General features: G+C 56.8%; 1 protein-coding gene across 1 annotated transcript; it reads right to left on the bottom strand.

Moving 5' to 3' along the window:
• Positions 1 to 127: 127 nt before the first annotated feature.
• Positions 128 to 27,882, bottom strand: DRAXIN (dorsal inhibitory axon guidance protein). The gene is made up of 7 exons (XM_045063747.1): positions 27,128 to 27,882; positions 14,557 to 15,017; positions 11,981 to 12,171; positions 10,526 to 10,637; positions 10,042 to 10,131; positions 8,358 to 8,447; positions 128 to 4,479 (listed from the first exon to the last, which is right to left on the bottom strand). The coding sequence occupies exons 2-7, from the start codon at positions 15,005 to 15,007 to the stop codon at positions 4,367 to 4,369; spliced, it is 1,047 nt and encodes a 348-aa protein (XP_044919682.1). The 5' UTR covers positions 15,008 to 15,017; positions 27,128 to 27,882; the 3' UTR covers positions 128 to 4,366.

Genomic DNA, 27,882 nt, shown 5'->3' with positions numbered 1-27,882 from the left:
AAACGCTCCAAGATGTGGCGGAGGAAACACTAGGCTTAGGGTCCCCTCCAAATGCCCTAAGCGTGTTCCCCGCCTGCACGCACAGATCATCTCTGGGAGAGGCAGACAGAAACACGAAGGCAGCTAATTAACCATCAGCTCTTTATTTACAGCTCAAGAGAACACATGCAACACGCCATCACAGGACTACAAGGGCATAGCACCCCCCTCCCCCTCCTGCCCCACACTTTATAGAAAAAGTTCCCAAGAGTCAGAAAACCCAATGACTGCGGTGAGGCCAGTCCAGGGGCTCCACCTGATTTCCCCTGAAAACAGACCACTTCCAGCCCAGGGGGCAGGGTCCTAGAGCCTGGGAGTTGGTCACTGCTGGTTATTAACCAGGCAAACTCGATCTCAGATTTGCCAACTCACACCTGAATGTAAAGTCCCTGACCATCCAACTTTTCTGTTTCCTCTTAGGAATCCTAGACCTGGGTCTCTCAAACTTGATTGTGCCCAAGAACGGCTTGGGGACTCGGTAAAATGCAGGTGGCTGCACCCCACATTCTGGTTCAGCAGATCGGGGTCGGGGCCTGGCACTCCTGCTGAACTCCCCAGTGATGCCCTCTCTGCTGCTGGTCCAGGAGCACACTCTGTGGGAGGAGGGACTAGGAAGCCTTGTGCACCCAGAAGAAACTGGATCGGACTACCTGTCCTGACTTAGAATTCAGAAAACACGCTCCCTGCAATGAAATTCCTTGGTTTTGCAAATCAATTCCTGCTGCCCCCTCCCTGACACACACACACACACACACACACAGGCACACATGCACTCCTGTCCCCCGTGAGAGGAAAGGTCCCCCCAGAGGTGATGGTGCCAGACCCACAAAGTCCTACATGGTTTGCTTTCCTGGCTCCTTCAGTGTCCCTCTCAGCCCCCACTTTCCCCGCTGTTCTGTTGTCTTATAAACATGTTCCTTGCAGTTCTGACTCTCCTGCTGCAAGACAGACCCCATCCCAGGGAGCTGGGCGCCCACCCTCTCAGGAGTAGATTTGATTGGGTGGGGTGAATATGGCTTCGAGCAAGGATCCATCTCAGCGGTGGAAGGGGGTCGTGGCTTTGGGATTTGACTTGTGGTTCCGTCACCCCTCAAGGGGCAAGCAAAGCTGTCACTTTCCCATGAGGCTCGGCTCTCATGTCCTGTGCCCCTCAGCCTATTCCCAGCAGCGGCTCTTGACATGGCAGGACCAATCCCAAAAAGGAGTCCCGTGGGAACCAAGCAAAACTCTGGAGAATGGTGTGCGACTCCGCAGAAGGAATGCAGGAGGACACAGGCCGCCCGCCCAGCAGCTACTGGTTTCCACTTGGTCTCCTGCTCAGCTCTCCCTCTGGTAGTATTTTTTTGAAACTCATGAATTCCCTCCTCCTGCTCTGCCTCCGCGCCCCGGATCTGAACCTGCTGCCTTGGGCTGAGCCCAGAACAGTTTTCCAAACTTCTCTGATCCCAGAACTCCACTCTCTCTTTTCTAAAGGAGCATCTCCTGGCCCCAGGATTCCTGGGAATGGAACCTAAACTGTGACTTTGATGGATCATTGTCACAGAACAGACCACCTACTAAAATTATCCTAGAAAAAAAATCAGCCAACACTGGGAGCTTATTCTGTGCCTGGCATTGTTCTAAACATGCTATGAGGATTTTATCTTTACTTCTCACAACATCCCTATGACAGGAGAGTCATTATTCCCATTTTACAGATGAAGAAATTAAAAAAAAGTAACTTGCCTAAGGCTGCCACGGTGGTGAGAGGTGGAACAGGCAGTTTGCCACCAGTGGCATTCCCATGGTCAGAGCACGAGGGCAGAGTTCATGCCCAGCTGTACATTGGAGTTGTCTGGGGGGGCCTTGAACACACACGATGCCCAGACACAACCCAGAACAATGAAACCATCACCTCTACCTGGGCCATCATCAGTACCTTTGAAAGTTCCCTAAATTATTCTAACGTGCAGCCAGGTTTGAACCCAGTGGGCTAGAGCAGGAATCTGCCAACTATGGCCCATGGGTCAAATCCAAACCGCCACCCGTTTTGGGGTAATCTGCAAGTTAAGAGAGGTTTTTACGTTTAGTAATGGGTTTTCAAACACCGAGATGTGAACGTGATACGAAATTCACAGCTGAGCCTCCATCAGTAGTTTTATGAGAACACAGCCGAAATCATTTACCTGTCCTTTACGGTAAAAGTTTGCTGAATCCGGGATTGGGGGGTATTGACTTCCCTACTAGCCAAGGAAATCTAAGACAGAATTAAGGCAGAACTTCCGGTCAGAGAGGTTTGTTAAACACTGGGGGGAGGGGGGCTTTGGGATCCCCAGCTCTGGGGTTAGGAGCCTTTGTGACCACCCACCTTTGCGACCTCAAAATGAAGGTGGCTGGGACAAAGAGCTAGGCCCTGAAGGTCCAAACGTGGAACTCCCCTGCTAGACAGGGATCATTTCATGGGGTCTTTCAGCTTTGTCTTGACCTTCTGTGCTTTCCACGGCTGTGGCCCTAGGGCCATCTGAGCTGCTACCCCCCAGACTTAAGCAGCCTACTCCACTTAGGGTTCTAGCACAATCTCCAATCAGCCACCCCCAGTGAAAAACACGGCATGGGTGTTTTCTGGTGCAGTCTTAGACAAAACTGCTGGGGGGTTTGATTTCCAAACAGCCGGCTTTGATCTCTTCCATTCCTTGCCCCACCTTCACCCCTAAGATTCCTTTGCGCATAGAACTTGACTAAGGAGACGTGAGCAAGGATATTTCGTTTCTCTTTGATCCGTCTGCTTTGCTTGGTGCCAGACCCCTGACCCTGACTGAGTTTCCCAATGGAGTAAACAGCCCTGGCATCGCGGGTGTGGTCCCCCCGGCAGGCGTCCAGGCCAGCGAGGAATTTGGATGGGGAAGGCTTTTGTTGTTTGCAACCTGGTTTGCCCTGGACCAGAGGGCTGACCAGGAGTGAGGTGCCAGGAGGGGTGGGTGGCTGGGTTTAAGTGGCTCCTGAAGTGGCCCTTAGAGCCCGATCTGCTGGGGCAGATGTTCTGGATGGGCATCGTGGGTGGGTCTAGCTTGTGGGGGCCAGTTAGTTTCAGACAACACCTGAACCTCAGAGGTGCGCCAGTGCATCAGGAGGCTCTGCTGCAGAAGTGTGGGATGGGGTGGGGGGTGGTCTAGAGACGGTCTGTGGGAGGCCTGGAAGCCACTAAGGCAGTATGCAAAGTGGGCGCACATGCACAATGCGTGTATTTTTTGAGCCCACATCAGCATTCGATTCTCGAAGGGCATGAACTACAGAAACTAAGGAAGCGATTGGGGTAATGTCAAAGTGCGTGTCCTGGGACTGAGTGAGCAGAGCCACCGAAGTAGAAGAAACAGCACTGTCGCTTCTTCCAAACACATCTCGTCTCATATTACCAGCTCCCAGAGGGCAGCGGCCAATCTTCCCAAATCATGCCTTCCCAGCAAGCAGGGGCTTAATGCATGCTTTGTTTGTAAAGATGATACAACTTTGTCCAGGGAGGGAAGGGAGCAGCCCGTAACTGCAGATCTCACCACCGTGAAGGGAACTCCCAGGGAACGTTTCTCTCTCACTGAAGGCCATGGAGAACCTGGAATAAGTCTGTGGTTGTGGAGAGGCAAGGATTTGGGCCCCGGAACCCGACAGGTGCAGCATTTACTCCCTAGGACCTGGGTGCTCTCAGGGGGCTTCCCTAGCGGCAGCATGCCCCCAAGAGCTTGTTAGAAGCGGCCCCACCAGACTCTGCATTCTAGCCAGATCCCAAGGATTCTTACACAGGTTTAGGTTTGAGGGGCATCCATCTGGGACCCTGGACAAGTCCTAACCAACTCTGCCTCGGTTTCCTCACTGGTAAAAGGTTAGTAATGCATCCTTTGAAAGGTCACTGTGGTAACTAAATGAGATAACGCATGGCACGCATTTAGCACAGCGCCTGGTACATACAGGTGCTCCCCACGCATCTCCTGGGATTCTCTGTCTCTCTGCGGCAGTTTGCCTTCCAAGGCGCTCAGAAGTCTCTTCGTTCTTGGACTTGAAGCGGTTGCAGTGCGGAGGTTGGGCAGTAGAGGGCGCTCTGGACATTGCCATCCGCGGAGCACCGGGCCACCGGGAGGCGCAGGCCGTGCGGGTCCTCCGCGGGCGGGGAGGTGGGCGCAGGTGTGCGGCAGTTCGGCGCCCGGGGCTCCCCTCCCGGGGTGAGGGTCCGGAGCTCGAGCCTGCAGCCTCGGTCATCCGGTGCCCCACCTGATCTCCCACTGCTAGTTCTAAACAAGTCGCTCGGCTTCTCCGAACCTCCGCGCGGCCGGTGGGGAGGCGCCTCCCCGCAGAGCCGCTAGACGTTGATGAAGGATCCCTGGTCGCCGTTGGCCGTCTCGGGCTCCACGCAGCGCCCCTTCCTCCGTGTGACCCTGCGGTTCCTGTGGAATTTGGCGTAGCAGCGCAACCCTGAGCGGAGAGAGGCCAGGGGGTCAGGAGTGCCCACCGCCAGGGCCCTCCTCCCCTTCCTTCCTTGAGCTCTCGGGGACCCTGTGCACCCTCTCACCACCACCCTACGCTGCCTGCAGCCCACCCAGCGCAGCCTGAATGGCCTTCAATAAGGCGATCGTTGGGGGAGAAGGGAAGGATGGACAGACGGAACCCAGGGGCTGTCCAGGACCCCCAGACTACTCTGTGTGATGCTGTAATGGTGGATACCTGTTACCATGCATTTATCAGAACCCGCGGAATGCACAGGGCAGAGAGTGAATGCGAATGCGGATTATGGACTTCGTCAACGTTGGTTCCTCCATTGTAAAAACCGAACCAAATAGTGCAAGTAATAGCAGAGGAACCGTGCATGGAAAGAGGGTTTAGGAGAGCAGTGTTTGCTATGCCACATTTCTGTAAACCCGACACTGCTTTAAAAAAAAAAAAAAAAAAAAAAAAAAGTCTCCTAAAAAAAAAACTTGTAAAGGAATGCAGATTCTGCTCTCCCTATAAAACCTGTGGCTCCCCCTTGTACTCAAAAGGAAATCCAAACTTCCTACTCTGGCTTACAAGACCCCCTGGGACCTGGACCTGCCTCCTGTCTGCCCTCTTCACTTCCCACTCGCCTCTTCATGAGCTCCAGCCACACTCAGTCTTCTTGCTTTTCCTCAATCCCCAGCCATGTTCTGCCTCAGGGCCTTTGCACTTGCTTTTCTCTCAGCCAAACTCTCTTCCCCAAGCTCTTTGCATTGCTGGCTCCTTTGTGGCTTCAGGACTCAAAGACCCTCCCTCCCTGACCACTCAAACGAAAGTCAGTGTGGCCCTTGTGGCCTACCAGCGGGTGGGTTTCAGAGCTGAAGCTCTCTCTGTCATGACCACAGGCATCCCCTGAGATACATGGGTGGATGTATTTTTCATTTGAGGCCTCAGAAGGCCACCTCCTCTTGGTGGTGGGGGCAAGAGATGTGAGTGTGGCCTGAGCAATCCCTACAGTTCGGGTTAGGAGTTGGTCCCAGGGTCCCAGGAAGACGGGACATTGCTGCTTGAAGATTCACTTATGTCGCTACCAAGAGAATAAAGGAAATGCTGTGAAGTTTGTGCTTAGGGGCCTAGAATTTACAACTGGGTCACTGGGCATCCAGTCCTGAGGTCACACAAGTGACACTTGGAAAGGGGCAGGGGATTCATGAGCAGGAGTGCCTGGTTCCTGCAGAAGCCCTTCCAGAACCCTCTACAACCCAGGCTAGCCTTGACTGCCAGACTTCAGCCCTGGGCCCTCAGGAGTCCTCAGGACTCTTGCTCCTCCTGAGGGTTCCTGGCATCACCTAGATCCCTCCAATGTGGCATCTTGGTGACCAACGTCCTCCTGGACCAGCTTTAAGGAGCTGCCTGAGTTGTCATTTCCATTCTTCTTCCTCTTCCTTTTTTTTTTTTTTTTTTAATGGAGCCTGAGTCTCCAGGGAGGAGGCAACAGTCTCCTCCAGGATCGGGGACAGCCAGAGGGATCAGAGGAAATGAGCAGATGTGGCTTTGGGTGCAGATATATGTTTTGGGTGTCTGGAAAGCTGCCCCCTCCCACCCAAGGTCCAGGGGAGGAGAGGGCAAGGATTCCTGGACTCAGCAGGGCCACACCCGCCTCCTCTGGGCACCAGGGTTGGACCTGGAGGCCAAGGACTGTGATTGGGCCTCAGCACGGTTCTGGCCCCTGTGGACGAGCGTGCCCTCTGGCCCACTCCACACCCCAGTTTCCCACTCTGTAAAGTGGGGCCCCAACCGTACGCACAGGTAACAGAAGGTCGTTTTCCAGCATCTCCCGCCCCTCTCAACCCTGCCCACTTCCATCCACTCCTGCCCCCCGGAGTCCTGCAGCCGGACCACGTCACTCTCCAGTTTAAAGCCTGCCTGTGACTTCCAATTATAAATCAAACGAAGCTGACAGGGAGGATCACACAGGGAGGATCCTGTGTGATTCTCCCTGCCAGCTTCTCCCCACCGGCCCTGAGGCCACCTTCTTGGCTGGCCACTGTGTGCCAGGCCCACTGAAACACGCCAGCCCTATTCCTGCCCGAGCTCTGGGCCTCTGCCCTGCTTCTTGCCCAGGGCTCTCCTTCCTTCTCCGCAGCCCTATCCTCAGCTGGCTGGTTCTGCTGCCCTTCCTGTCCAGTCTTTCTAAAACAACCCTGATTTCTCATCAGACTGCCCTGATTTTCGGTACAGCCCTTATTTCTTTCTGAAGACATATCACCTCCGGGGCACCTGGGTGGCTCAGTGGGTTAAAGCCTCTGCCTTTGGCTCAGGTCATGATCTCAGGGTCCTGGGATGGAGCCTCAGGTCTGGCTCTCTGCTCAGCAGGAAGCCTGCTTTACTTCCTCTCTCTCTGCCTGCCTCTCTGCCTACTTGTGATCTCTGTCAAATAAATTAATAAAAATAATTTTTAAAAAAGACATCTCATCTTCTGATTTGCTTACTATCTGCACATCTCACTCGAATGGAATCCAGGGTGGGAGGCGGTTTGCCTGTTCCCTTTGCCACTGAATCTCCAGTCTCCAGAACAGTACCAGACACATCGTGATCACTCAGTAAATATTTCTTGACTGACTAGGCTCAAATGACTTTACTGCTTTCACAGCAGATCATTTTTGAGGCTCTTAGGAGCAAAAACAGGGCTCGTATCTTAGGATGGCTAATAGAAGGACCAAGACCAAATTCTCCAACTCAGGATGTGTGAGAAACCAATTAGCTACTGAATGATATCGAGTAATTACTGTTCGTGGGTGTTGGCTTGTTTTCCTTGAGAGAGAGACTGTATGTGCGAGCAGTGGGGAGGGGCATGGAAGGGGGAGGAGAGAGAGAATCCCAAGCAGACTCCACACTCAGCACGGAGTCCAACACAGAGTTCAATCCCCCGACCCTGAGAGCACGACCTGAGCTGAAATCAAGGGTCGGACGCTGAGCCGACTGAGCCACTCAGGCGACCGGTATTTTATTTTTCAGAGAGTACTTATCTTTTAGAGATATATATTGAAATATTCACAGATGAATGATTGGCAAACTCCCCAGAGTTGCTTCAAAATCATACTGGAATGGGGAACGGAGTGGGGGAGAGGCGGCCCAGACTGGCAGTGAGCTGGTATGTATTGAAACTGAATGATGTGAAATGGGGGCTTCTTATTTCAAACATGAATATCTGAAGTTTTTCGGAATATAAAATTAGAAGTATTCCCCAACTTTTCTAGCTGTGTGAGTATGGGCAAGTCGCTTAACCTCTCTGTGCCTCAGTGCGTCCAGGTATGAAATGGGGGTGATAAGAACTCCTTTCTCAGGATGGTGGTGAAGATTATTGGAGATAAGAGGAGTGAAGTGCCGGGCACAGAGCCTGGCACGCTGGGCCACACCTGGGCAGGAGGACATGCCCGCCGCAGGTGGGAGGTCAGAAGAGTTAAGGATGGAGACAGCCAAGTGCATCCCCCCTGCAACCCCCGCCTCCCGGCCGTGAGCGGGCTGGGAGAGCCCCGCCCCTCATTCTCACACTTGGAATGCCTCCCCTGGGGTAGAAGTCTGGGGTACCAGCCCTCTCAGATGTGATCTTATTTAAAGAGCTGTGCTCCTCTTCTCCCTTCCCCCACCCCCAGATCCCAGGAGAGTGTGCCAGCTTGTATTTCAAGAGGCGAGAAAAGCAAATCTGAGAAACGATGCCAGGAATCGAGACTAAATGAGTTCACAGATTGGAAGGCACCGAGCAAAGCTGGTCCACTGGGACGTCTTGGCCTCCTTTCCATGCAGGTCCAGCGTGGAGGAGCAGGGGCTTACTGGCTCGGGAGCACGGGGGACCCCCTCCCCGGAGAGGGTGGGCTTACCTTCCATGCACATGCAGTCATCAAAGCATTTGTTGTTAAGGCCACGGTTGTGGGGCGTGCAGAGATGCTCTCGCAGCTCACAGCAGGTGCCTGTCCACACAGCAAGCACACGGTCAGGCTCAGCCGGCTGCCCGGACCCTCCCACCGACGTGCGCACAGTCCCGCCGGACAGGAGATCCATCATCTCTGTGCCGGGGCCGTGGCCTGGCAGGGTGGGCCATCTGGTGCCCAAGGCTCCCTACTGCGACCACTGATGGATATCATGGCCAGGGCCTCCCCGCCCCGGGGGCCGGTGGCAGAGACCCCAGCTGCCCCAGATGGGCAATTGATAGATCATGGCGGAGCGAAGGCAGCGTGGGCTGCCCTCCCAGGGAGAGGGGGCAGAGCAGCGTGTGTGTGTGTGTGTGTGTGTGTGTGTTTGTGTAAGTAATCAGCTTGGAGCTGGGAGGGGCCTCGGGGATCATTGCTGCCAGCATCTTCTTTGACAGATGGGGAAACTGAAAGCCCAGGGGAGCAGCAGGAGGGCCCAAAGAATGCCCCAGGGAGGCTTGAGGATGGGGTTTCCCCCCACTCAGACCTGGCCAGCTCCTAGGGTGACTGCCCAGTTGGCCCAAACTCAAGCCTTTTCTTTCTGCTCAGGGTGAAAACGATGGCTTGGAGAGGAAGCAGCCTGTCCGGGAGCTGGTGGTCTGCCTTAAACAGTGCGAAATTGCTTCTTTGGTTGCTGTTCTGTGGAATATCCCGGCCGCTGAATTAACCACCATGGTACTGTGGAAGTGGGCCGCTTGGGTCTCCCGCACCAACCCCCTCTGCCGCAGCCCTGTGCTGTCCAGAGGTGAGGACAGCAGTGAGCTGGCGGCCTCCAGCTGTTAGCACCTTTAGGGCTGGGCCAATGGCACCCTGGTTCCCCAGCAGCCCAACCCCCCTAGCAAGGGGACCAAGGCCTGGGCAGTCCTGCCCAATGTGAACTCCATCAGCAGGCCACCCTGCTCCGGAGCTCCCCGCTCGGGCTGGCTGAGATTGCACCCCAGGTTTCTGGGTCCATTCCTGCTTCCTCCCCACTTTTGCCATTCACAGGCTTTCCGTCTTCCCCCAGAATAAACCTTCTGCCCTTGGACTCCCACCTTGGTCTCCACTTCCCAGGGGTCCAAACTGACCCAACAAGGGCCAGCAGTTTAAGACATTAGTTCCAACATCAGGCCCCTTGTTTATAGACTGTATGATGGGCACAGCTGCTCTACAGGGAGGATGTGATGATAGCACCCCCCCCCCCCAGCCCCCTACAAGGCCCCGCAGTGTCATAAGGGGACAAGGACAGAATTAAGCCCAAACAGGTGTTAAGAGGAAGAAGTCGAGGGAGGGCTGATCCTGACCTGAGACAGCATGGGGCTAGGGTGGAGAATCACACAGACCCAGGTTTGAGTTACCTCCTTGCTGTGTGACCTCAGCCAAGACACTTAGGCTCTCTGAGGCTTGGTTTCCTTGCCTGAACCCTGGGGATGAGAGGCGCCCTTTCTCTGGGTTGCTGTGAAGATTTACTACAGTATAACAGCAAGTCTCAGTAGAGGGGTAGCCGTGATTGCTATCACTTGTCCTCCCCCAAAGGCCCTCACCCCTGTGCAGGCTCTTCCCCCCACCCCCCTGCACCAGCCTCCTGCCCTGATCCTGGGTGCTGCTTGGGTACCTGGCAGGCAATCTTGGTGATGGTCGCATGGTTCCCCTTCAGCGGGTGATGTCTCATTACCGTCGCTGGAGAATTTACCCCGGTGTTTCTCTGGGGACAAGAAGATGTGTCATCAGAAGCTGACGTCCAGCAGAGCAGAGGGACTGAGCACGGGGGCTCATACGGCCATTCGCGCTGTGTGCTGTGGATGAGACTCTCTACCTCTCTCTCTGCCTTAGTCTTCTCCTCTCTAAAATGGGATCAACAGCAGGATAGACCCAACAGATCGTTTTTCAGGGTAAAATGAGTTGGTAGAGGAAAACCTTTGGCCCTCGATCAGCGCTTGAGAATGGCATTGGTGTCCTGGGTGTCAGTCCCGGGTTAGACTCCATGCCTTTCTACTCTGGACATCTGTAGGTCAGGCTGGGCTCACTGGTCTCCCCACCGCCCCCCACCACAACAGAAGGGAGCCCAGGCATGGGGGTGGCAGGGGAGGTGGACATACCTTTCTTCTTAGCCGAGGGCCAGACTTCAGGTTTTAAGTCTTCATAATCGGTCCAGTCGAACAAGGCCATGTCCAGCGTGGGCATCACCTCCCCATCAGGCCTGGGCTGAGCCTACAGAAGGGGCATGAAGAGGAATGAGGTTGGAGTTCCCAACCGGTGGGGAGAGGAAATGTGGGACCTGGATCCAGAGGGCAAAGGAGGGACTCCTCAGGGGGTGGGGGAGTGGGATGAAGCCAAGCCGCTCACTTCCCTGCTGTCCCTTCTCTCCCCTGCAAAATTACTAGCTTTCTGTGGCACCGTGAGACCACAGCTCAGCTGGACTCACAGCCCTGGCCAGAGGTCTCGGGGCTGGATCAGCACATGGTAGGACATGGGCAATAAAGGCATCTTCTAGGGCAGGGTTCTCAACCGAGTGGCTTCTGCGGGGGCCTTGGACAGCATGAGACACTGTGTATTCCTTGGAGATAGTCCCCAGCTTTTATCAGACACGGGCGGGGCCTGGGTGTGGGGTGCCTGGCTGGCTCGGTCAGTGGAGCATGTGACTCTTGATCTCGGGGTTGTAAGTTCGAGCCCCACATTGGGTATAGGGATGACTTAGGAAAAAAATATCTCAAGGGGGGTATAAGACCCCAAAGGGAGTAAGAATGACCTGCTGCTTAAAAAGTCTGACTTCTTCTATACATACATACACTTTAGTGATCTGCAATAATTTTATTTGGAAAAAATTCAAAGCTGCAAAAGGGGTCCAAGCAGGATGCGCCTCTTGTTGAGTTTTCATTTATTCATTTGAGAGAGAAAGAGCGCGTGCACAGGAGCAGGAGGCAGGGGCGGAGGGAGCAGTAGAAACAAGATCCCCGCTGAGCAGGGAGCCCAATGTAGGGCTCGATCCCTGGACCCTGGGATCAGGACCTGAGCAGAAAGCAGATGCTTTACTGACTGAGCCACCTAGGTGTCCCGGGGACGTGGCTTTTTTTTTTAAAGATTTTATTTTATTTATTTGACAGAGAGAGATCACAAATAGGTAGAGAGGCAGGCAGAAAGAGGGGGTAAGCAGGTTCCCCGCCAAGCAGAGAGCCTGATGCGGGGCTTGATCTCAGGACCCTGGGATCATGACCTGAGCCAAAGGCAGAGGCTTAACCCACTGAGGCCCCCAGGAGCCCCCCAGGGGCATGGTTCTAAAAATTCTTCTTCTCTGGACTGTTGGGTCTGTATGAAATTTTTCCCAACGTCCTGGCTCTTTTCCCTGGAGAGCCAATGTGCAGAGAGGGTCCTTGCCTTCTTGCTGCCCCTGGAGTGAGCCGTTAGGACCCCATTCTCCTGGACAGTGTCTGCTGGGGTGCACCCGACCTGGATGGGCATCAAGAGACCTGGTTCGGTGGTCTCAACCAAGTCCCTCCCACCCCCTGGCCTCAGTCTCCCTGCATATACTCCGAGGCTGTTCTGGGGCCCCTTACCTGGGGCCACAGAGATGTGACAGGCAGGATCAGGGACTCTTCTGTGGCGGGTGCTGCCTCAAAGGTGGTTAAGTAGAGGTTGGTGGGGGCCAGGCCGGTGGAGGACTCCTCCATCGTGGCATCCAGCGCCTGGTCTTTGGGGGGCTCTGCCTTCTTCATCAGGGAGCTAGGACCTCGGACCACGGCTCGGCCTGAGACACGGAGGGGGACACACAGGGGCTTTATCTGCTCACCGTCCTGGGTCAGCCCACAGCAAAACTCACGTTTCCAACGCCAAGCAAGGAGGTGGCAGGGACCATGGGACAAGCCATTGGCTCAGCCAATATTCCTGCTGCTCCCCTTCCTAGGGGGGTCGAAATGGGGGACTCGGGGTGGCAGGAAAGAGGAGGGAGGGAACGTCTTCAATGAACTTGTGGTGTTGCTGAGGGGACAGCCCAAGGATTCTCTCTAGAGCAATGTTCTCGCAAGTTCAAGTCCAGGTTGGTGGGTGCAGCCAGAGGTGCAACAAATGGAAACCAGTGGGACTAACCACAGGAGGCTTCCTGGCAGAGATGAAGTCTGAGGAGGGGCGTAACGCGATGAGGCTAAGAGGCATTGCCGTAGGGGAGAAGACTGAGAAGGTAAGAGCTGCAGCTTCTCATGTATAAATGAGTCTTTCTATGTGGTGATAATCATCCCCCTGTTTATTAAGTACCTGCTGTGTACTGGGTCCTTGTCACATGCTGGGTCCTGCCCTACAAGCATTATTTCATCTAACCATCGTAGGAACTCTTAGGACATGGGTGCTCCTTCAGTTTCATCTACAGGGGAGGAAACTAAAGCACAGAGAGGTTAGGCAACTTGCCTCGGGACACACAGCTAGCAGACAACAGAGCCTGGATTCAAACCCAGGTCCATCTGAGTGCAAAGCCAGTGCTTTTGAACAACTAATGCTGCCTTCCAAGACCCATGGTCGTTGGGGTAGGTTAAGTGTGAGGGGGACAGAGTGTGCAGGGTTGGGGTGATCAGAACAAAGAGACTTCGAGAGAAGCTGGGGGACCTGGGCTCATCCTTGCCTCTCTTACTCAGGCAAGATCTGACTTTAAGATTGGTTGGGTCTGTTGGAGCTGCCTCACCCTCCAGAAACTAACCACAGAGAGTAGAAAGGGGACTTAGGGACCCCTGAATCCGCTCCATTCATTTTACAGAAGAGGAAACTGGGGCTCAGGCAACCGGAGCTCCACAGCAAGTCAGCAGGGCTGGGTCTGGCTTCTAGACCTCCACTGTCCCCTCCTCCACGCACCCAACACGCCGACTCCCTTCGGAGGGCCTCCTTGGCTTGACGGAGCTGGGGCCTGAGGCTGCGCCGGGATGAGTTCCTGCCTCAGGGATACCAGCGTTCCCTCCCCAACCTGACACTGACCTCCAGGGGTGGGAGGCTGAGTCTAAGCTGGGGTCTCTCAACTGGGTTCTGTCCACCTTGGGGGGAGGCCTCAGGAGGCCTGGCAGGGAAGCAAGCCCCTGCTGATGCAAGAGACGGGGGCCTGAGTCTCCATCACTCTCCTCCTACAGAATGCCTGTCCCATGTTTGTGAAACTTGGTCTTCCCCTGGAGGCTGTCTGGTCACCTGAAGCCCAGGTTGCCTGGTGGTCTTGGGGCAGGGGGAGACAGGAGGAGCCACGTGGACAGAGCGGCTGGGGTGTGTTTGTTCAAGGACTGAGTGGGCAAAGGGAGGGGGCAGCTGGGGCCAGGGACAGCGGGGCCCTCACAGGGATTTGGGGTTGTGGGGAGACCTAAAAGAAGGTGAGCAGGGCTGCTGGGGAGCACCTCAAGAGACACGCAGGGCAGAGGCCAGAGGGATAAGGACACCACGTCTCTCCCTGGGTCATCTGCATCCGGGTCAGGGGCCGGCGATTCCCACGTCAAGAGCAAGTTGAGAATTAGCTACGTTCATTGTCCCTAATGCCCGCTAGACACCATTCTAAGCACCTAAATCATCTATGAATCGGCCCCGGGGGTGGATGGGGCCATTATCCTCATTTTGCAGAGGGAGAAACTGAGGCACAGAAAGGCGACTTGCACAGGGCACCCGGCCAAGAAGTGGTAGAGTCGCAACCTGAACTTGGGCAGACCTAGCATCAGGGTCTAAACGCTTGGCCCCCGCTCCGGGCTTCCGAGTTGGTTAAAGGATGTGCTTGGAGGGCACCAAAGGAGAGCATCTCCATTCAGGGCCCATCGTGGGCTGGATTCAGGTCAGACCCAAGGTAGAACTTCCTGATGTAGGAGGATTGTTCATTGTGAAGATGGAGCTTCGACAGCTGTGTATCCCTCTCCCCCACGCTCTACCGCCAGGCTTCTCCCAGCTCCTTCCTCTTCCCAGGTCATTCTGACTTTTGAGAGACCCCTCCCCACTTCTAGGGGCTCGCTGCCTGCCCTCTTTGGGGGCTCTGAATATCTTGCCAGGGTTCTCACACTTCCCTCATGGCCTCCAGCTCCTGCTCGAGAGCCCCCTTGGTCATTCGGATATGACCTTCCCCCATCCCCCTACCCCTCCCTTCTGGGGGCAGAACCCCACCCCCTCGCAGACCTCCAGCTACCTCTGTGCAGTTTCAACCTCTCCTTGCGTCTCTTGTGCTCCCTGCTGCGTTTCTTGACCCTCTCTGACCCGGGAGACTGGTCCTCCTTCTCAGGGTAGGGCAGCACCAAGCCTAGGAACAGCTCCTGGTCCTGCACCAGGCCTGCAGGACTCTGCCCAGGCAGCAGCTCCTCTGCCCCTGGCAGCCTGGAGGCCTGTCTGGTGGTGGAGACCACAGTTCCGTCCTGGGCCTGGCCAGGCATGCCTGGGCCCCGCTCCTTCTTGCCCAGGCCCCGCCGGCGGTGGTGGCTGGCTGGAGGCATCCACAGTGCTGGCTCCTGGAGGTCGACATGATTCTCAGGAAGGTTCCGAGCAGAGGTTCCAGGTCCCAGGGAGCCTGCCAGGCTCAGCTCCAGGAGCACCAGAAGGGCGAGGAACAGCATAGGGACAATGTGGGTGCTGGGCCCAGCCATGAGCACTGGTCTGGAAGAAAAGTAGCACCGTGAGTGGGCAGCTCAGGAGCCCTCCTCTTCTTCTGCTTCCCCACTTCCAAGTCCCCTTGCCCACATTATTAGAGCCCAGTGTCTATCGACAGGGATGGATGGCGACTTTGCCCCCAGGGGACAAGACATTTTTTGTTGCCCCAGCGGGGCGGTGCTGCTGATTCCAGGGCCTGGGCCCAGGGATGCTGCTGGGCGCCCCCGAGTGCACAGGATGGCCCCAGCCAGGCGACCTGCTGGACTGGACAGACCACACTGCTAAGGCTGGAAAGCCCTGGTTTTTTGTTTTTAATTTTTTTTAAAAGATTTTATTTATTTATCAGAGAGAGGGGGGGGGGGAGAGAGCGAGCACAGGCAGACAGAATGGCAGGCAGAGGCAGAGGGAGAAGCAGGCTCCCTGCTGAGCAAGGACTGGGATCATGACCTGAGCCGAAGGCAGCTGCTCAACCAACTGAGCCACCCAGGCGTCCCGCCCTGGTTTAAATAGTATAAGCAACACCCAGGTTCCAGATGAGTCTAGAATCCCTTTCTCTGCACACACCTCTGCCCTTTGCCAAGTATCCCAGAACGAGCTGGGTTCTTCCAAGCTCAGAAACAGGACCATCATCCCGGAGGTTGACTCAAAGCGTAAATTCAAACAAACAGAACAGCCCCCTGAGCATGGGCCCCAGGCAGGAATCAGCTTTATCAGTGCTTCATGAGAATTTATGTCACTTTGTCCTTCCGACAAGCATCCAAGGTGGCTCCTGGTGTTTTCTGCAGCAGAAATGAACTGGCACTGCTGTGTCTGTGTTCTGGACCTGCCTCGCAGCTGCCCCGAGACAGCCCAGTCCTGTCCTCACTTCTTTCTTTCCCTCTAAGGGCCTGGCAGGTTCTGACCCAGCCCTGTCCCTGCTGGGGCTGCGGAACTCTGGAAGCCTGGCTCTGCCTCCTGCAGGTGGGGTCGGGGGTGAGCTGACCCTGACCTAACCTTAGGGCCACCCCCCCATTCTCTATCAGAAGTGGGGTATCCTCCTATGGGAGGAGGGAGTGACCCCTCGATGTCCCTCAGAGACCTCAGAGATAAGGCTCATGAGCCCCGTGGCTGGGGGTGGGAGGGAAGGCTACTGAAGTCCGGAGACCACCCCCTGCGGCCCTCCCCCACGACCCCCACCCTGCACCAGTTTCACGGCGTCTGGACAAGCTCAGCGCCAGGTTAGCCCGCTGATTGCATTTTTATGGCCTCCCCGGGCCTCCTATGTGTCCCATTAAGCTGGCAAAGGGGCTTACACAAACATTTCCTTGTGATTTGTGGCCAGGGGATCCCGCAGGGCGGAGGAAAGGCTGTGAGCCCGTGATAACTCCTAGCATCTCTCCCTCCAGCCCTCTCCCTCACCTCACCGCCCCCCTGCACCCCTACCAGGTTCACCTTTAGCCAATGCCCAGTGAGGCCCTGGGAATGGGCGGGGAGGGTGGGTGGGACAGGGAGGCTGGGGTCCCCGCCAGGCTGACCCACTCTGAGGAGGAGGAGGGCCGGAGGGCGGGGTGGGGAACAGCTCCGTCCACCTCGCCTGGTCCCCACCATCCTCTCTCCCGCCCCCCCTTCCTCCCAGCCTGGAGGTTGCTGGTCCCCTGCGAGGCCCAGGCCTTGTCCCCACCACTGCCCTCAGCTCTGCTCTTTCTAGAACCATGGGCTGAGAGAGAGAGTCTGTCATATCCCCTCACACCTTGGGAGCTGCCTGCGCGTTCTGGGAGAGCTGGGTGGCACCGTGGGGCGGCGCGGCGAGACCGCGCCCGTCTCATCACACAGCCTTCTGCTCCGAAGACCGGACACACCAGGCAGTCCCGGCCCCGCTGTCTTGGCCGCCTCACGGGCCACGCGCTGGTTCTGCCCCCTCAGCCTCACCTCCAGCCTTTCCCTAATGAGGGCCCTGGAGGCCCAGCTCAGGCGGCCAGGCCTGCTGCTCCGAGCTCCCGAGGCAGCTGGGAGAGAGGAGGGACCCATTCTAAAGGCCTGTCAGTCAAGTATTGTTCTGCTCCCCGGAACTCCTCAAACAGGGTTTCCAGGCCTCAGGCAGATGCAGGCCGCTCTCCAGACTGGTGTTGGCCAGATTTCGCTCTCCCTGTGGCTGAGAAAGGCTTGGAGGCTGTGTGGGATGCGGTCCCCCCCCGCCCGCCCCAGCCCTTCTGTCTCGCAGGGACAATAGCCCCAGAGAAGCCCACAGAGCGGCCTCACAGGAGGGAAGCTTTGGAATCCCCCTCCCGCGGTGGGAGTCATCGAGGCAGGTCACTCTAGAAGCGCAGGAAGGGGCCAGGGAGGCTGGCTCAGGAGGAGGGGTGGGCAGGACTGCGGGCCTATATGGGCAGCGTGCTTGGCAGGAAGCCGAGGTCTGAGCCGTCTGAGCGCTGAGGACACCCCCTCCTCTGCAGGAACCCTGAGAGAGGAAGCCCATCCCACAGCCTCAGGCATCACAAGCCCACCCGTTGCTATCACTCGTGCTCTCTCTCTCTCTTGCTCTCTCTCTCACTGACACCCTGTTGCCAAGACTCTTGCAATGGTTGTGGGCCTGTTTAACATACCCCAACGATTTTCAGGACCATATTTGTTCCCTGCCTCCCTTTGCACCCCACAAATCATGCACAAGCCTGCCTGGGGCCAGCAAGAGGGGGATTTCGGGGTGCGGTGTGGACGGACCCGCAGGGAACCGTCTCTCTCCAGAGCTTCTCAGCACCATCCTGTCCCAGACCAGCCCATAGCGCTGACAGAGTCCTCTGACCCTGACCCTGACCCTCGCCTGCTTCCTTGCCTCCCTTTTGCCTTCCCATTCAACCATGGTCTCCTGACCTTGGCACTCGAGACCTTGAATAACGTGGCCCCGACCTGATTTCCAGCCTGGACTTTTTCCTCCCCTTCACAGCCAATAGAGACTATTTCCTGAGCCCCGAACACACCCTCTTCTTTCCTTTCTCGCTTGGGCTGTTCCCTTTGCCTGAAACAACCTCTCCTCTCCACCCCCATCTCTCTCTGTCCGAATCCTGCCCATCCTCTGGGGTCCACCCCAAATGTCCTCTCCCCCAGGAAGTCTCACCAGTCCCCCAGTTATAAGTGCTCCCTGCCCGAGCTCCCACACAGATTTGCCCAGCTCTTGAAGACCGCCCGTGTGTGCAGTGTGTGTGCGTGTGTGTGCACGAGTGCATGCGTGTGTGTCTGTGTGTGTGGGGTTTGAGAAAGATGGCTGGAGTGAGGGCTGGGATCCTGGCACCGCTTTGCCCCGGGACTACATGGAGCCCTCTCTCCAAGCCCGCAGGGTTTGTACGAGGATCTTGGCCCGGCCCGGCAGCCAAGATGCCAGCCAGGCAAAGCGCCAGCTCAGCACACGTGGGATGCTACAGAAGTCGTGCCAGGGATCCACAGTGATGAAGGGCTCCAATCCATTTCTGTCACTCTGGAAGCCGGCTGGAGGCAGCGTCACAAAGTGCCAGGCATCCAGGCAGAAAGGGGCAGCAGGTGCCCGCCTCCCCCGGACCCGTCAGCCCTGGACGCTTCTGCCTGTGGCTTGCTCGCTCACAAAGTCTGCTCTTCTGGGCCTGGGTTTCACCGCCTCCCCCGCAGCCTGGATGAGAGTTGTCAAGGGGCATCAAGACCGTCCACAGCCCAGAGATGGCCCTCGGTCCTCTCATAACTGAGATCTAAGTGACTCATTAAAAGCAAAACAAAACAAAAGCAAACGTAATCTTCGGAGTCTCCGCTTCCTGGGGAAACTCGGCTCTACATGCTGATCTCACCCACTTCTTACGGAGTCTTCTCAGCTGCCCCACACAGTGCACCATTTTCCACGTTTTTTACAACGAGGAAGCGGAGACTCTGGGGCGGGGTTGCTCAGTCACACATCCAAGATGATGTTACTCGGGATGCACTCCGGACAGTCCTTCACGCCACTGCCCGTGCAATAAGCTTCATCAGGGGTCCCCTGCCTCCCCGTCATAGTTGGTTATTGCTGCGAGTGCAGTCAGGGCCCAAGAAGGGGACAGGGCACTGTCGGCTGGGGACGGAGGGGAAAGAGCTGACATGTCCTGAAGCTGTCCCTGCACGCTGGGGATAGTTGACTTGTGAACTGTCCCCACCCAAAGGCTGCACATGCAAATGAAGGCAATTAATTGAGCCTGGAGTTGGCTTTGATTCCTGAGCCCCTCCCCCACCAACACCCTGGCATGTGGGGGCCGAGAGACTAGGAGGACTCTTGCCCCACATGCCTGGCCAACAACTGTGGAGCTGGGCTGCCGCTGGGTATCCCCGGACAGCTGTAGGACTCACATTCCTACCTTGTTGATCAGCTCACTCTGTGTGTTAGGGGATGGTGGGTTGGGGGCGGGGAGCAGGGGAGAGCTGGATGGGGATGGGAGGAGGGCTGGCTGCTGGGGATCTGGGCCAGGAATATCAGTGATGCTCTGACGGAGCTGAGGAGTGTGGAGCTCAGTCCAGGCCGTGAGCCAGACACCGACCCGCTGGGAGGACTTGGCCCCAGAACCTCTCTCCCTGACTTTGCATCTCCTCCTCACGTGGGAAAACAACACGTCGGAGCCCCCACGTTTGGTAGAGATGTTTCAGGGGTCCTTTAGATGTTCCGTTTTTAACGTCTCATTTAAAAAATATATTTTAAATTATTCTGAAAGCCAACTATTCTGGAGCAAAAACAGCAGATGCTCTCAGATGCCTTCTCTGCTCAGATGTGAACTCGAGCACAACTCGGGCTCCTGGGTCATTGAAGACTGTCCCCAGGACGCAAGGGGAACAGTTGCAAAGAAGAACTGTGACCATTTGCACCTACTTATGTATGCCCTCTGGGATTTTTCTGGACGTGACCCATAAAGCCGGTTAGAGGCCCAGCCTCCTGGGGACAAGTGCAACCCACACCCACTGCATGCCTTCATATCGCGGGGGGTTGAGTTCTTTTTTTTCTCACTGATTCGCTTTAAGGCAGGATTGTAAATCGGGGGACATAAGGTTGTCACCTGGCATGTCTACGTAGCGGGCTGACTGCTTAGGAGAGCTTGAAGTTGTGTCTGCCTGAGACAGAGAAAATTGATTCTGGGAAGAGATTCTCGGTGGGGGTGGTGGGGGGACTCTGTTCATAGGACACTCCCTTTCTCAGTTTGATGGGTTGGGATTATGAATAAGATTCCATGGGAAATGATTTGCACTGCTCAAAAAAGTTGGGGTGAGGGGAGTGGAAGAAAAAGACCACTGGTCACAAGTTGGGTGTCCTAAGGGTCTTGTCTGCCTGGGAAGCCTGGGAATTTACGACCCACCTGAAGTGACAAGCCTTCTCCATCTGTCTGCCTATCTAACTGACAGCCCCCTGTGGGGAGCAGTGACAGGTGATATCCTCCAGGATCTGGAGTAGGGACCCAAGGTCTAGGACCATCTCCCGAGCAGCATGAACTCAGAGGACATATTGGCGCATGCTAAAAATTAAAGCACAATCATATGGTAACAACCCCATGCCAGGGCTGGCCCTCCCTCTCTCTTGTTCTTGGAGGAGCTCTGTCTATCTTTCTGTCCATCTCTCTAACGGTGGTTGACCCTCGGGCACCAGTGGGACCCAACCCCCAGAGCTGCTGGGATCCACCCTGGGACCAACATAGCGGTCTCTTTGGGATGATTCTGCTCTTCTGAGCAGCAGCCTCTGAGTGCCTCCCCCCCGCCCCCCACTGCCCTGTGTCTCTGCTCCTGCTTTTCACTAAAACATTCTCTGCCTCACGGGTTGGTCAGAAGAACAAATCTGATTACTGCCTCTAAGGCTTAAAACTCTTTGGGGGACATTTTTGCAACCTATCCAATGGACAAGAGATGAACTCCTCAATGTATAAAAAGGTCTTCGGGCACCTGTGTGGCTCAGTTGGTTAAGCGTCTGCCTTCATCTCGGGTCATGATCCTACAGTCCTGGGATCGAGTCCTGCATCGGGTTCCGTGCTTGGCTGAGAGCCTGCTTCTCCCTCTCTCCCTAACCTTCCCCCTGCTTGTGCTCTCTCTGATTCTGCCAAATAAATCAATAAAAGCTTAAAAAATAAAGAGCTCTCACCTACTCCCAGCTCCTTGACACCCCCAGCCTGGGAGCCCTGGCAGTGACTACAGTCCTGGAAGCCTGGCTCAGTAGTGTTTAGGACAGATTTTGTTTGATGCAGGAATCATCTCTGGTTCTATGTTCCCATATGTCCATGAAGATTTTAGGAATGTCCTAACTTGGAACCCATCTGCCTGACTCCTCCCTCTGGTGCCTCCTCCTCACTAGGTTGGTGGCTTCCTGAAAGGGCTGGAAGTGGAGAATGGAGGAGCCATGCCCAGGCCCTCCTTCTGCTCTTCTGCTCTTAGCACAATGGGGCTGCCCAAGCTGGAGCTCTGGCTCGGGGGTCTTAGAGCTCATGGGAGCAGATTCCTGTCTTCTTTACAGGGAGCTGACTCCCCTAGGGCTGGAAAATGGGTAATTTTGCTTGTTCAATCAAAACCATTATAGCCTAGATTGTGGGGTGGGCAGGTGGCTTTTAAATTCCTGGGCTGGGCTCTTCCCAAGGCATTTTGGGACAAGATTTCACCCCTCTAGCTTACTCCCACCATCAGACCTCCTCATGAGTCATGATGTCCCTGTCTGTGCAATGGCATTATCAGCCTGTCACGACATAGGATTATTTAGGAAATCAGTATTTCTATGTGCTGCGTGTATAGGGGGGAAGGAGATTCCTCTATGCATGGAGCCCCAGTAGTGTGTAGGGGGTAGAAGGCAGCAAAGAGGAGTTCACTAGTGGGGTGCTGCCCTAGGGGGTGCTCACTGATGTTCTGGGGCCTTGACAGTCTTGAGCTAGTCCCTACCCCTCTCCCTGGGGGATAGGAAGGGGCGTCAGAAGAGCCAGAACCCTACCTACTCTTGCAGAGGACTTTAAGCCAATCTGGCCTCATGCAGAGGATGAGGCATCTTGACCCGTGAAGCGCCAGGGGCTGAGCATCGGGTGCTTTCTCTGCAATGAAGGCTGTGGGAGAGGGACAGTAGGAGGTCACCACTTGCTGAGCCCGCCTGTGTGCGGGACCTGGATGTGACGACAGCCTGGTCCAGTCTGAAGGAGGAAACCTGGTCTCTGCTCCAATAATTGCCGGTCAGAGTGGGGACACTAGGTCGGGCCCTAGGTCGGGCTCCCAGTGTGATGGGGGAGATCCAGGTCTTGCCTTGGAAGACTAGGAGGGAGGAGTCCTAGGCCGATAAGAGACACCGCTCCTGCCCACAGGGAGCCCTCAGCCCCGGACCCAAGGAAACCTGCCGTCTAAAGGGGCAGATCCAGTGATGCCCTTAGGGGTTTCCCAACCCGATAGGAGAGTTCCAGATCCGCCCTTGGAAGTTCCCAGAACATGGGGAAAACATATTCTTTGCTGGAGGGAGTTTTTAGTTTATGGGCAGACACAGTCGCCTGTGCTCCAGGTGTCCCCACTCTGACCAGGTGGAGAGGCTGCAGGTCTAATGAAAGAACAAGGCCTTAGGGGCCCCTAGGCAGTTCAGTTGGTTAAGCAACTGCCTTCAGTGCAGGTCATGCTCCTGGAATTCTGGGATCGAGTCCCCCAGCAGGATCCCTGCTCTGCGTGGAGTCTGCTTCTCCCTCTGACCCTACCCCTTCTCATGTGCACCCTCTCTCTCTCATTCTCTTTCTCAAAACAAAACAAAACAAAACAAAACAAAACCAGATCAAGACCCAGACATAACTAGCACTGATTCAAACACAGAGGGCAGCACAAATCCATGAAGCGGAGCCATGGGAGGGGTCCATGGAGTGGAGCGGGAAGAGCTGTGTGACCTTGGGCAAGTCAACAAACCTCTCTGAGCCTCAGTTTCTTCTCCTGTAAAATGCCAGGCCTTGTAAGGGGGAGGAGACGTAAAGGTATATAAAGTGAGCAGTCCCCAGTAAGGGCGAAATAAGCAGCAGCCCTGGTTTTCACAGGGAAAGGGAGAGAGGGAGTAGGTGGCCAGTGGAGGCGGGGGGGGGGGGGGTGGGGGTTAGTCCTGGAAGCATGTGTGCATCTGTGCCTGTGTGTGTAGGGGGCAAGCGCAGGTGGCCATGTCCTCAGTCCTCAGTGGGGTGATCGATGGTTTCCGTGGGGTGGGGCAGGACAGGCCCAGGCCTGCCGGAACAGGACCATTGTCTTGGTAAATGAGGTTTGGCTTCCCCACAGGGGCCCCATCTGTTTCCATTGTTTCTAACCCTAACCTTGGGAATTGGCAACCCCTCTAAGGCCCACACCTCAAAAAACCTACACAGGGGTGTTGAGTTGGGGGGCTGAGGACCCCCCCTCCCAGGGGCTCCCAGTGTCTCACGCCCACCTCCTGAGCCCAAATCCTGCCTCCTGCTACATTAGCTACCACTCCCCCACCCCACCACCAAGCAAACCCCTGACCCCCAAACTCCATTATCTTGGTACCCAGACAATTTAACACCACTTTGCTGTCTGGGCAGACCCACCACTTAATCATCAAGTGACAAAATGCTTGCTGTTGGCTCTGGCAGAGGCCAGCGTGGAGTGGGAAGACACCTGGTGTCCGGCAGGCCTGGGGATGAATCCTGGCTCCGGCACTTTATAGCTGAGTGACCCTGGGCAAGGCAATTAACCTTTCTGGGCTTCAGTCCCACATGTGAAAGAGAAATGTGTTGCTTGAGCATCCTGTATGGGCCATGTACTAATCAGGGCCCAGAGCTTTATGCCCATTATCTAATTCAGCCCTTTGAAGTGGGCGAAAAGGACTCAGTATCAGGGCAAAGCTTTGTGGGACTTGCCCGAGGTCACACGGTAGAGAAAGTGGTAGAGTTGGGACTTGAACTCATGGTTATCTGACTCCAAAGGCAGGGTCTTTGGCCACTGTTCATGCTACCCTCAGGGACCCAAACCAGTGTGGGTGCTGGGACTCTCAAGCATGGTGCATGTCGGGGCCCATAAGCCAGAGCCTGGCACAGAGAGAGCCTCAAAAAACTTGTACTTTCTGCAATGACTCCATCTCAACAGGTGTGGATTCCAGCAGGGGCCTTGCCCCCCCAACCCCCCAATTCGGGGATGTGTACCAGATAGTCAGTGCCAGACCATGGCGTTGTGGTACAGAGAGCAGCCAAAGCTGGGACCTGGCAGGGGTGAGGGGCAGGGCCTCTAGCGGCAAGGGTTCAGCTGCCCTCCCACGTCCTTCCTGGAGAAGGCCTGCACTCTGGTGGCCAAATGGCCCACCCAAGAGGAAGGGCTGGCCGAAGACGGTCAGAGGGGCTGGGGCAGCAAGGGAGGCAGGTGTCACCTGAGAAGGACAGAATAAGGATGCTCGTATGCACCCACGCTTGGGAACACGCCCAGAACCTCCCTCTGGAGGAAGCTCCTGTTCTCTCTAGGTTGTAGAATCAGGGGGGCCAGCATGCAAATTCCCACTCCCCCACATTCCTGCCTGAACCCAGTGGAGCAACTTCCTCCAGGCCAACAGCGGGGATTCAAACCCGTTCTGCGAGACTTGGGCGATCACTTCCCTGTCTATAACCAGGCACCAAAGTCATCCTCATCTTCCAGAAGGATGAAGAGCCCCTGGTACCACAGGGATCTTCCCCCCGTACCCAGGTGGCTTGCTCCCCCAACAACCTTCCCGGCTATGGTCCTTTGCTCCAGGGCCAACCCTGGATAACCTGTGGCTTGCAATTCTCAGTTCACTCCTAATCCCGTGACCAGCGTTCCAGCTGATAGAACACGTGTGCCCAGGGCACCTACTCTGTGTACCTGGGACCTCTAACGAAATAGGACCCAGCCCTGCCCCAGGGAAGGGCAGACCCCAAGAGAGACAGGGAGGCAAGTGGGGAGCAGGAGGGCTTCCTATGAGAAGGGACAGCTAACCTTGGCCTGCCAGGAGGGCAGCCTTCGACTGAACACAGGGCAGGGGAGACATTCCAGATGGAGGGAAGAGCCCTAGCAAAAGCTCAGAGGAAGTCAGCATGGAGATGCTCAGCCCTCCGCAGTGGCTGAAACCCAAGATGCAAATGAGAGTATTGTGGGAGGCAGGTAGAGTCCTTAACTGAGTGCAACAGGGAGCATTTGCAGGATTTAGGGCTGGGGAGAGGGGGGTGGATTGAGCAGTGAGGAGGACGCAGAGCAAGTGGGTGAGGGGCAAGGCTGAACCAGCGGCTTGGAGGAGATTTCTGCGGGATTGCAGGGGCTGCTGAGCTGGCTTTCCTGAGGAAGGCTATGGCCAGAGGAGGCAGACATGGCAGGAGAGTCCCGGCTTGCAAAGATGGACCCGTCTGCCACACAGAAGCATGAGCCGGAGGCGGGATGGGGTGTGTCTGTGCCCCTAGTCCTACCCTTGCCTCTCTAAAGAGAAAGGCTCAGGTTGCCAGCTCTGGCTGGGGCTGAAAACCAGCACTTAGCCAAGGAAGCCTAGAACTTGCTGGCTGGGAGAAGGTTTCTCTCTGCTGAAGTGACCCTCGTGAAACTACTTGGCCCTTGTCCCTGCTGGACTCCTGGGGGTGGGGGTGTTGTGTGTGTGTCACCTGTTAGGAGGGTAGGGATGCTGTAATGGTCAGAGGCTCCGGGCAATTACACAGCAGGTCCAGGATACAGCAAGACAATGCCCCCAGAGGAAAGGAAATGGCTTGTGAGCCAGGGCCATTCATTAAAAAAGAAATCGGTGCAAGGCAGAGATTCAGAATTGGGAATGAGTCACACGGATGCCTCATGATGAATGACCAGCTGTTGGCAACATTGACACAGCGACACTCATCTCATTTGGGAAGCAGAGACCCTTTTCACCCTGATTTTTAAACTGATTTTAGGACAGGTGGAGAGGAGGATCGAGAAGAGAGGGCAGTGCCTATGAGAGCGGGAACACTGTATCGGCCTGGGCTGCAACTGTGACCTCCATGCAGGGGAGGGCCGCAGTCCCATTTCTCTGCAGCGTCACTAAGGCTGGAATTGATGGTCCATTTCCCTCTTGCTGTGGCGCCCCCATTCCCAACCCAGCCAGGGACTGAGGCCTCTCCCAGGACCCCCAAGCAAGCTGGTATACAATCTGCTCTTTTTTACTGTTCCAACATACATCCCTGTAGGTAGGTACTATTATCCCCGTTTTATGAAGGGGACACTGAGGCTCAGCGACATGCGTTCCTTTGTCCAAGATCATTCCCAGGGCCTCTGTCTCCTGGATCACATGGGGATGGTGCTGAACCCGCCCCGGGACACTTCGGCGAGCCACACGGGCCAGGAGGAGGACAGCATGGAGAAGTGTGCCGAGCAGGGGATCAGATGGAGGCCAAGGCCCAGGAAACACCCAGTGGAGGACAGCAAGAAGACTTGGCGGGAAACCCAAGAGCCCCCTGGTCTCAAATCTGGGCTCCTGGCTCCCGCAGGCGGCTGAGACCCAGGTGCGCGAACAGAGAAAAGCCAGTGGGCAGGAAGCCGGCCTGAGCCCGGGCTGTCGCGGTTGCTACCGCGCGGAACCCGCCCAGGCGCGGGGCCACCAGCAATACCGGTAGGGGCGCACCCAGAACCTCCTCTCCCAGAAATACTTTAGCCGCCCCCCAGCCCGTCCCGGCAGCCTCGAAAGGGCCAGGAGGACATGCCTGCCAGCTCTGTCCAGGGCTCAGGGAGTTTTCGAAGCTTCTTCGAACGGTGGTGGACTCCCCAGTCTACTCTCCGGCCTTGGAGACCACCCAGAGACTCAGAGACAGAGAGACAAAGAGAGAATCGGTCCCAGGGGGAGAAAGCGAGGAGGAGAGCGGGCGAACGCCGCGACCCAGAGAGGGCGGCGAGGGCGCGCGCGAGGCAGAGTCAGAGCTTAGAAAAGTGAGCGTCCGGCGGGAAGGTGGGCTGAAGCGGAGAACCCGGAGCAGAGCCTGGAGCTCAGCCGAGACGCGGCGAGGAGCGGAGGCAGCGGACACGCGGACCGACGGCTCCGAAGGCGGGGCGGGTAGGGCAGAAAGCGGGATCCTCACCTCTGGCCACAGACCCCCGCGCGCCCCGCCCCTAAGCGCACCAGGTAGCCCACCTTTGTCCCGGCCCGCTACCAGGTGCGGCGGGAGGGCGGGGCCAGGGGCGGGCCCAAGGCCAGGCCTTACCTGTCCGGCCGGCGGGGCGGGGGCCGAGGGGCGCGGGGCCGAGCGCCTGCGGGAGCCGAGCGCAGCGAAGGGCCAAGCCGCGAAGCGTGGACGGCACGGAGAGGTGCGCGGGCGGCAGGAGGATATGCCCAGGCTGAGTGGGGCTGGAGGAAAGGGGAGGGGGCGGGCGCGCGGGAAGGGGGCGGGCGCGCGGGGAGGGGTGCGGGGGAGGGGCGGCTGGAGCGGGCAAGGCTAGCCCCCTGCTGAGGGGCAGCCCCGGGCCGGGCCGGGTCCCGCGCGCTCCCGGCCAGCGCGCCCTCGCCAGCTGCGCTCGGCGTTCGGGGCCAGCTCCCCAGAGGCCTAGCCGCGGCCGCCGCCGCGAGGGCGCGGGGCAGACAAAGGAGGCAGACAAAGGCGGGCGCAGTCGGGCGGCCGTGCGGGCACCGGGCGAGGCGGGCCCACTCCTCCCGGTGCGTAAGAGCCGCCTCGGCGCTGCCCGGAGCGCGTGGGACGGGCGGGGCGCGGGCAGCGGTGGCGCATCTGGAACGGCCCCGCCGGGAGCGGGCGACAAAGGGTCGCGGCAGGGGGTCCCTGGCGGACCCCAACAATGGATCGGAGCTGTGCGCTCAGCTGCGGCCGCGTCTGGCTGGGCAGGGGCCGGCCAGTCCCCAAAAGGATTATTCCGCCCAGGCTGTCAAATGGGACGGAAGAAATGCCCGGTGCGAGGAAGGCGGGACGGGGCACCGCAGGGCCTTTGTAGCCTCGGAAAGTGCGCA

Source organism: Mustela putorius, unplaced genomic scaffold (assembly GCF_011764305.1).
Source record: "Mustela putorius furo isolate JIRA1106 unplaced genomic scaffold, ASM1176430v1.1 tig00003853_pilon_pilon_pilon, whole genome shotgun sequence".
Lineage (NCBI taxonomy): Eukaryota > Metazoa > Chordata > Mammalia > Carnivora > Mustelidae > Mustela > Mustela putorius.
The sequence above is the reverse complement of the archived record's forward strand: the minus strand, read 5'-3'. Positions and strand labels throughout refer to the sequence as shown.

Bases quoted from the DNA above. Each gene is read 5' to 3' on its own strand.
- DRAXIN (XM_045063747.1), bottom strand. From the start codon at position 15,007: ATGGCTGGGCCCAGCACCCACATTGTCCCTATGCTGTTCCTCGCCCTT. The intron at 12,172-14,556 runs GTAGCTGGAGGT...TCCGTGTCTCAG, and splicing joins GAGGTTGAAACTGCACAGAG to GCCGAGCCGTGGTCCGAGGT. The intron at 10,638-11,980 runs GTAAGGGGCCCC...CCCCTTCTGTAG, and splicing joins TCACATCTCTGTGGCCCCAG to GCTCAGCCCAGGCCTGATGG.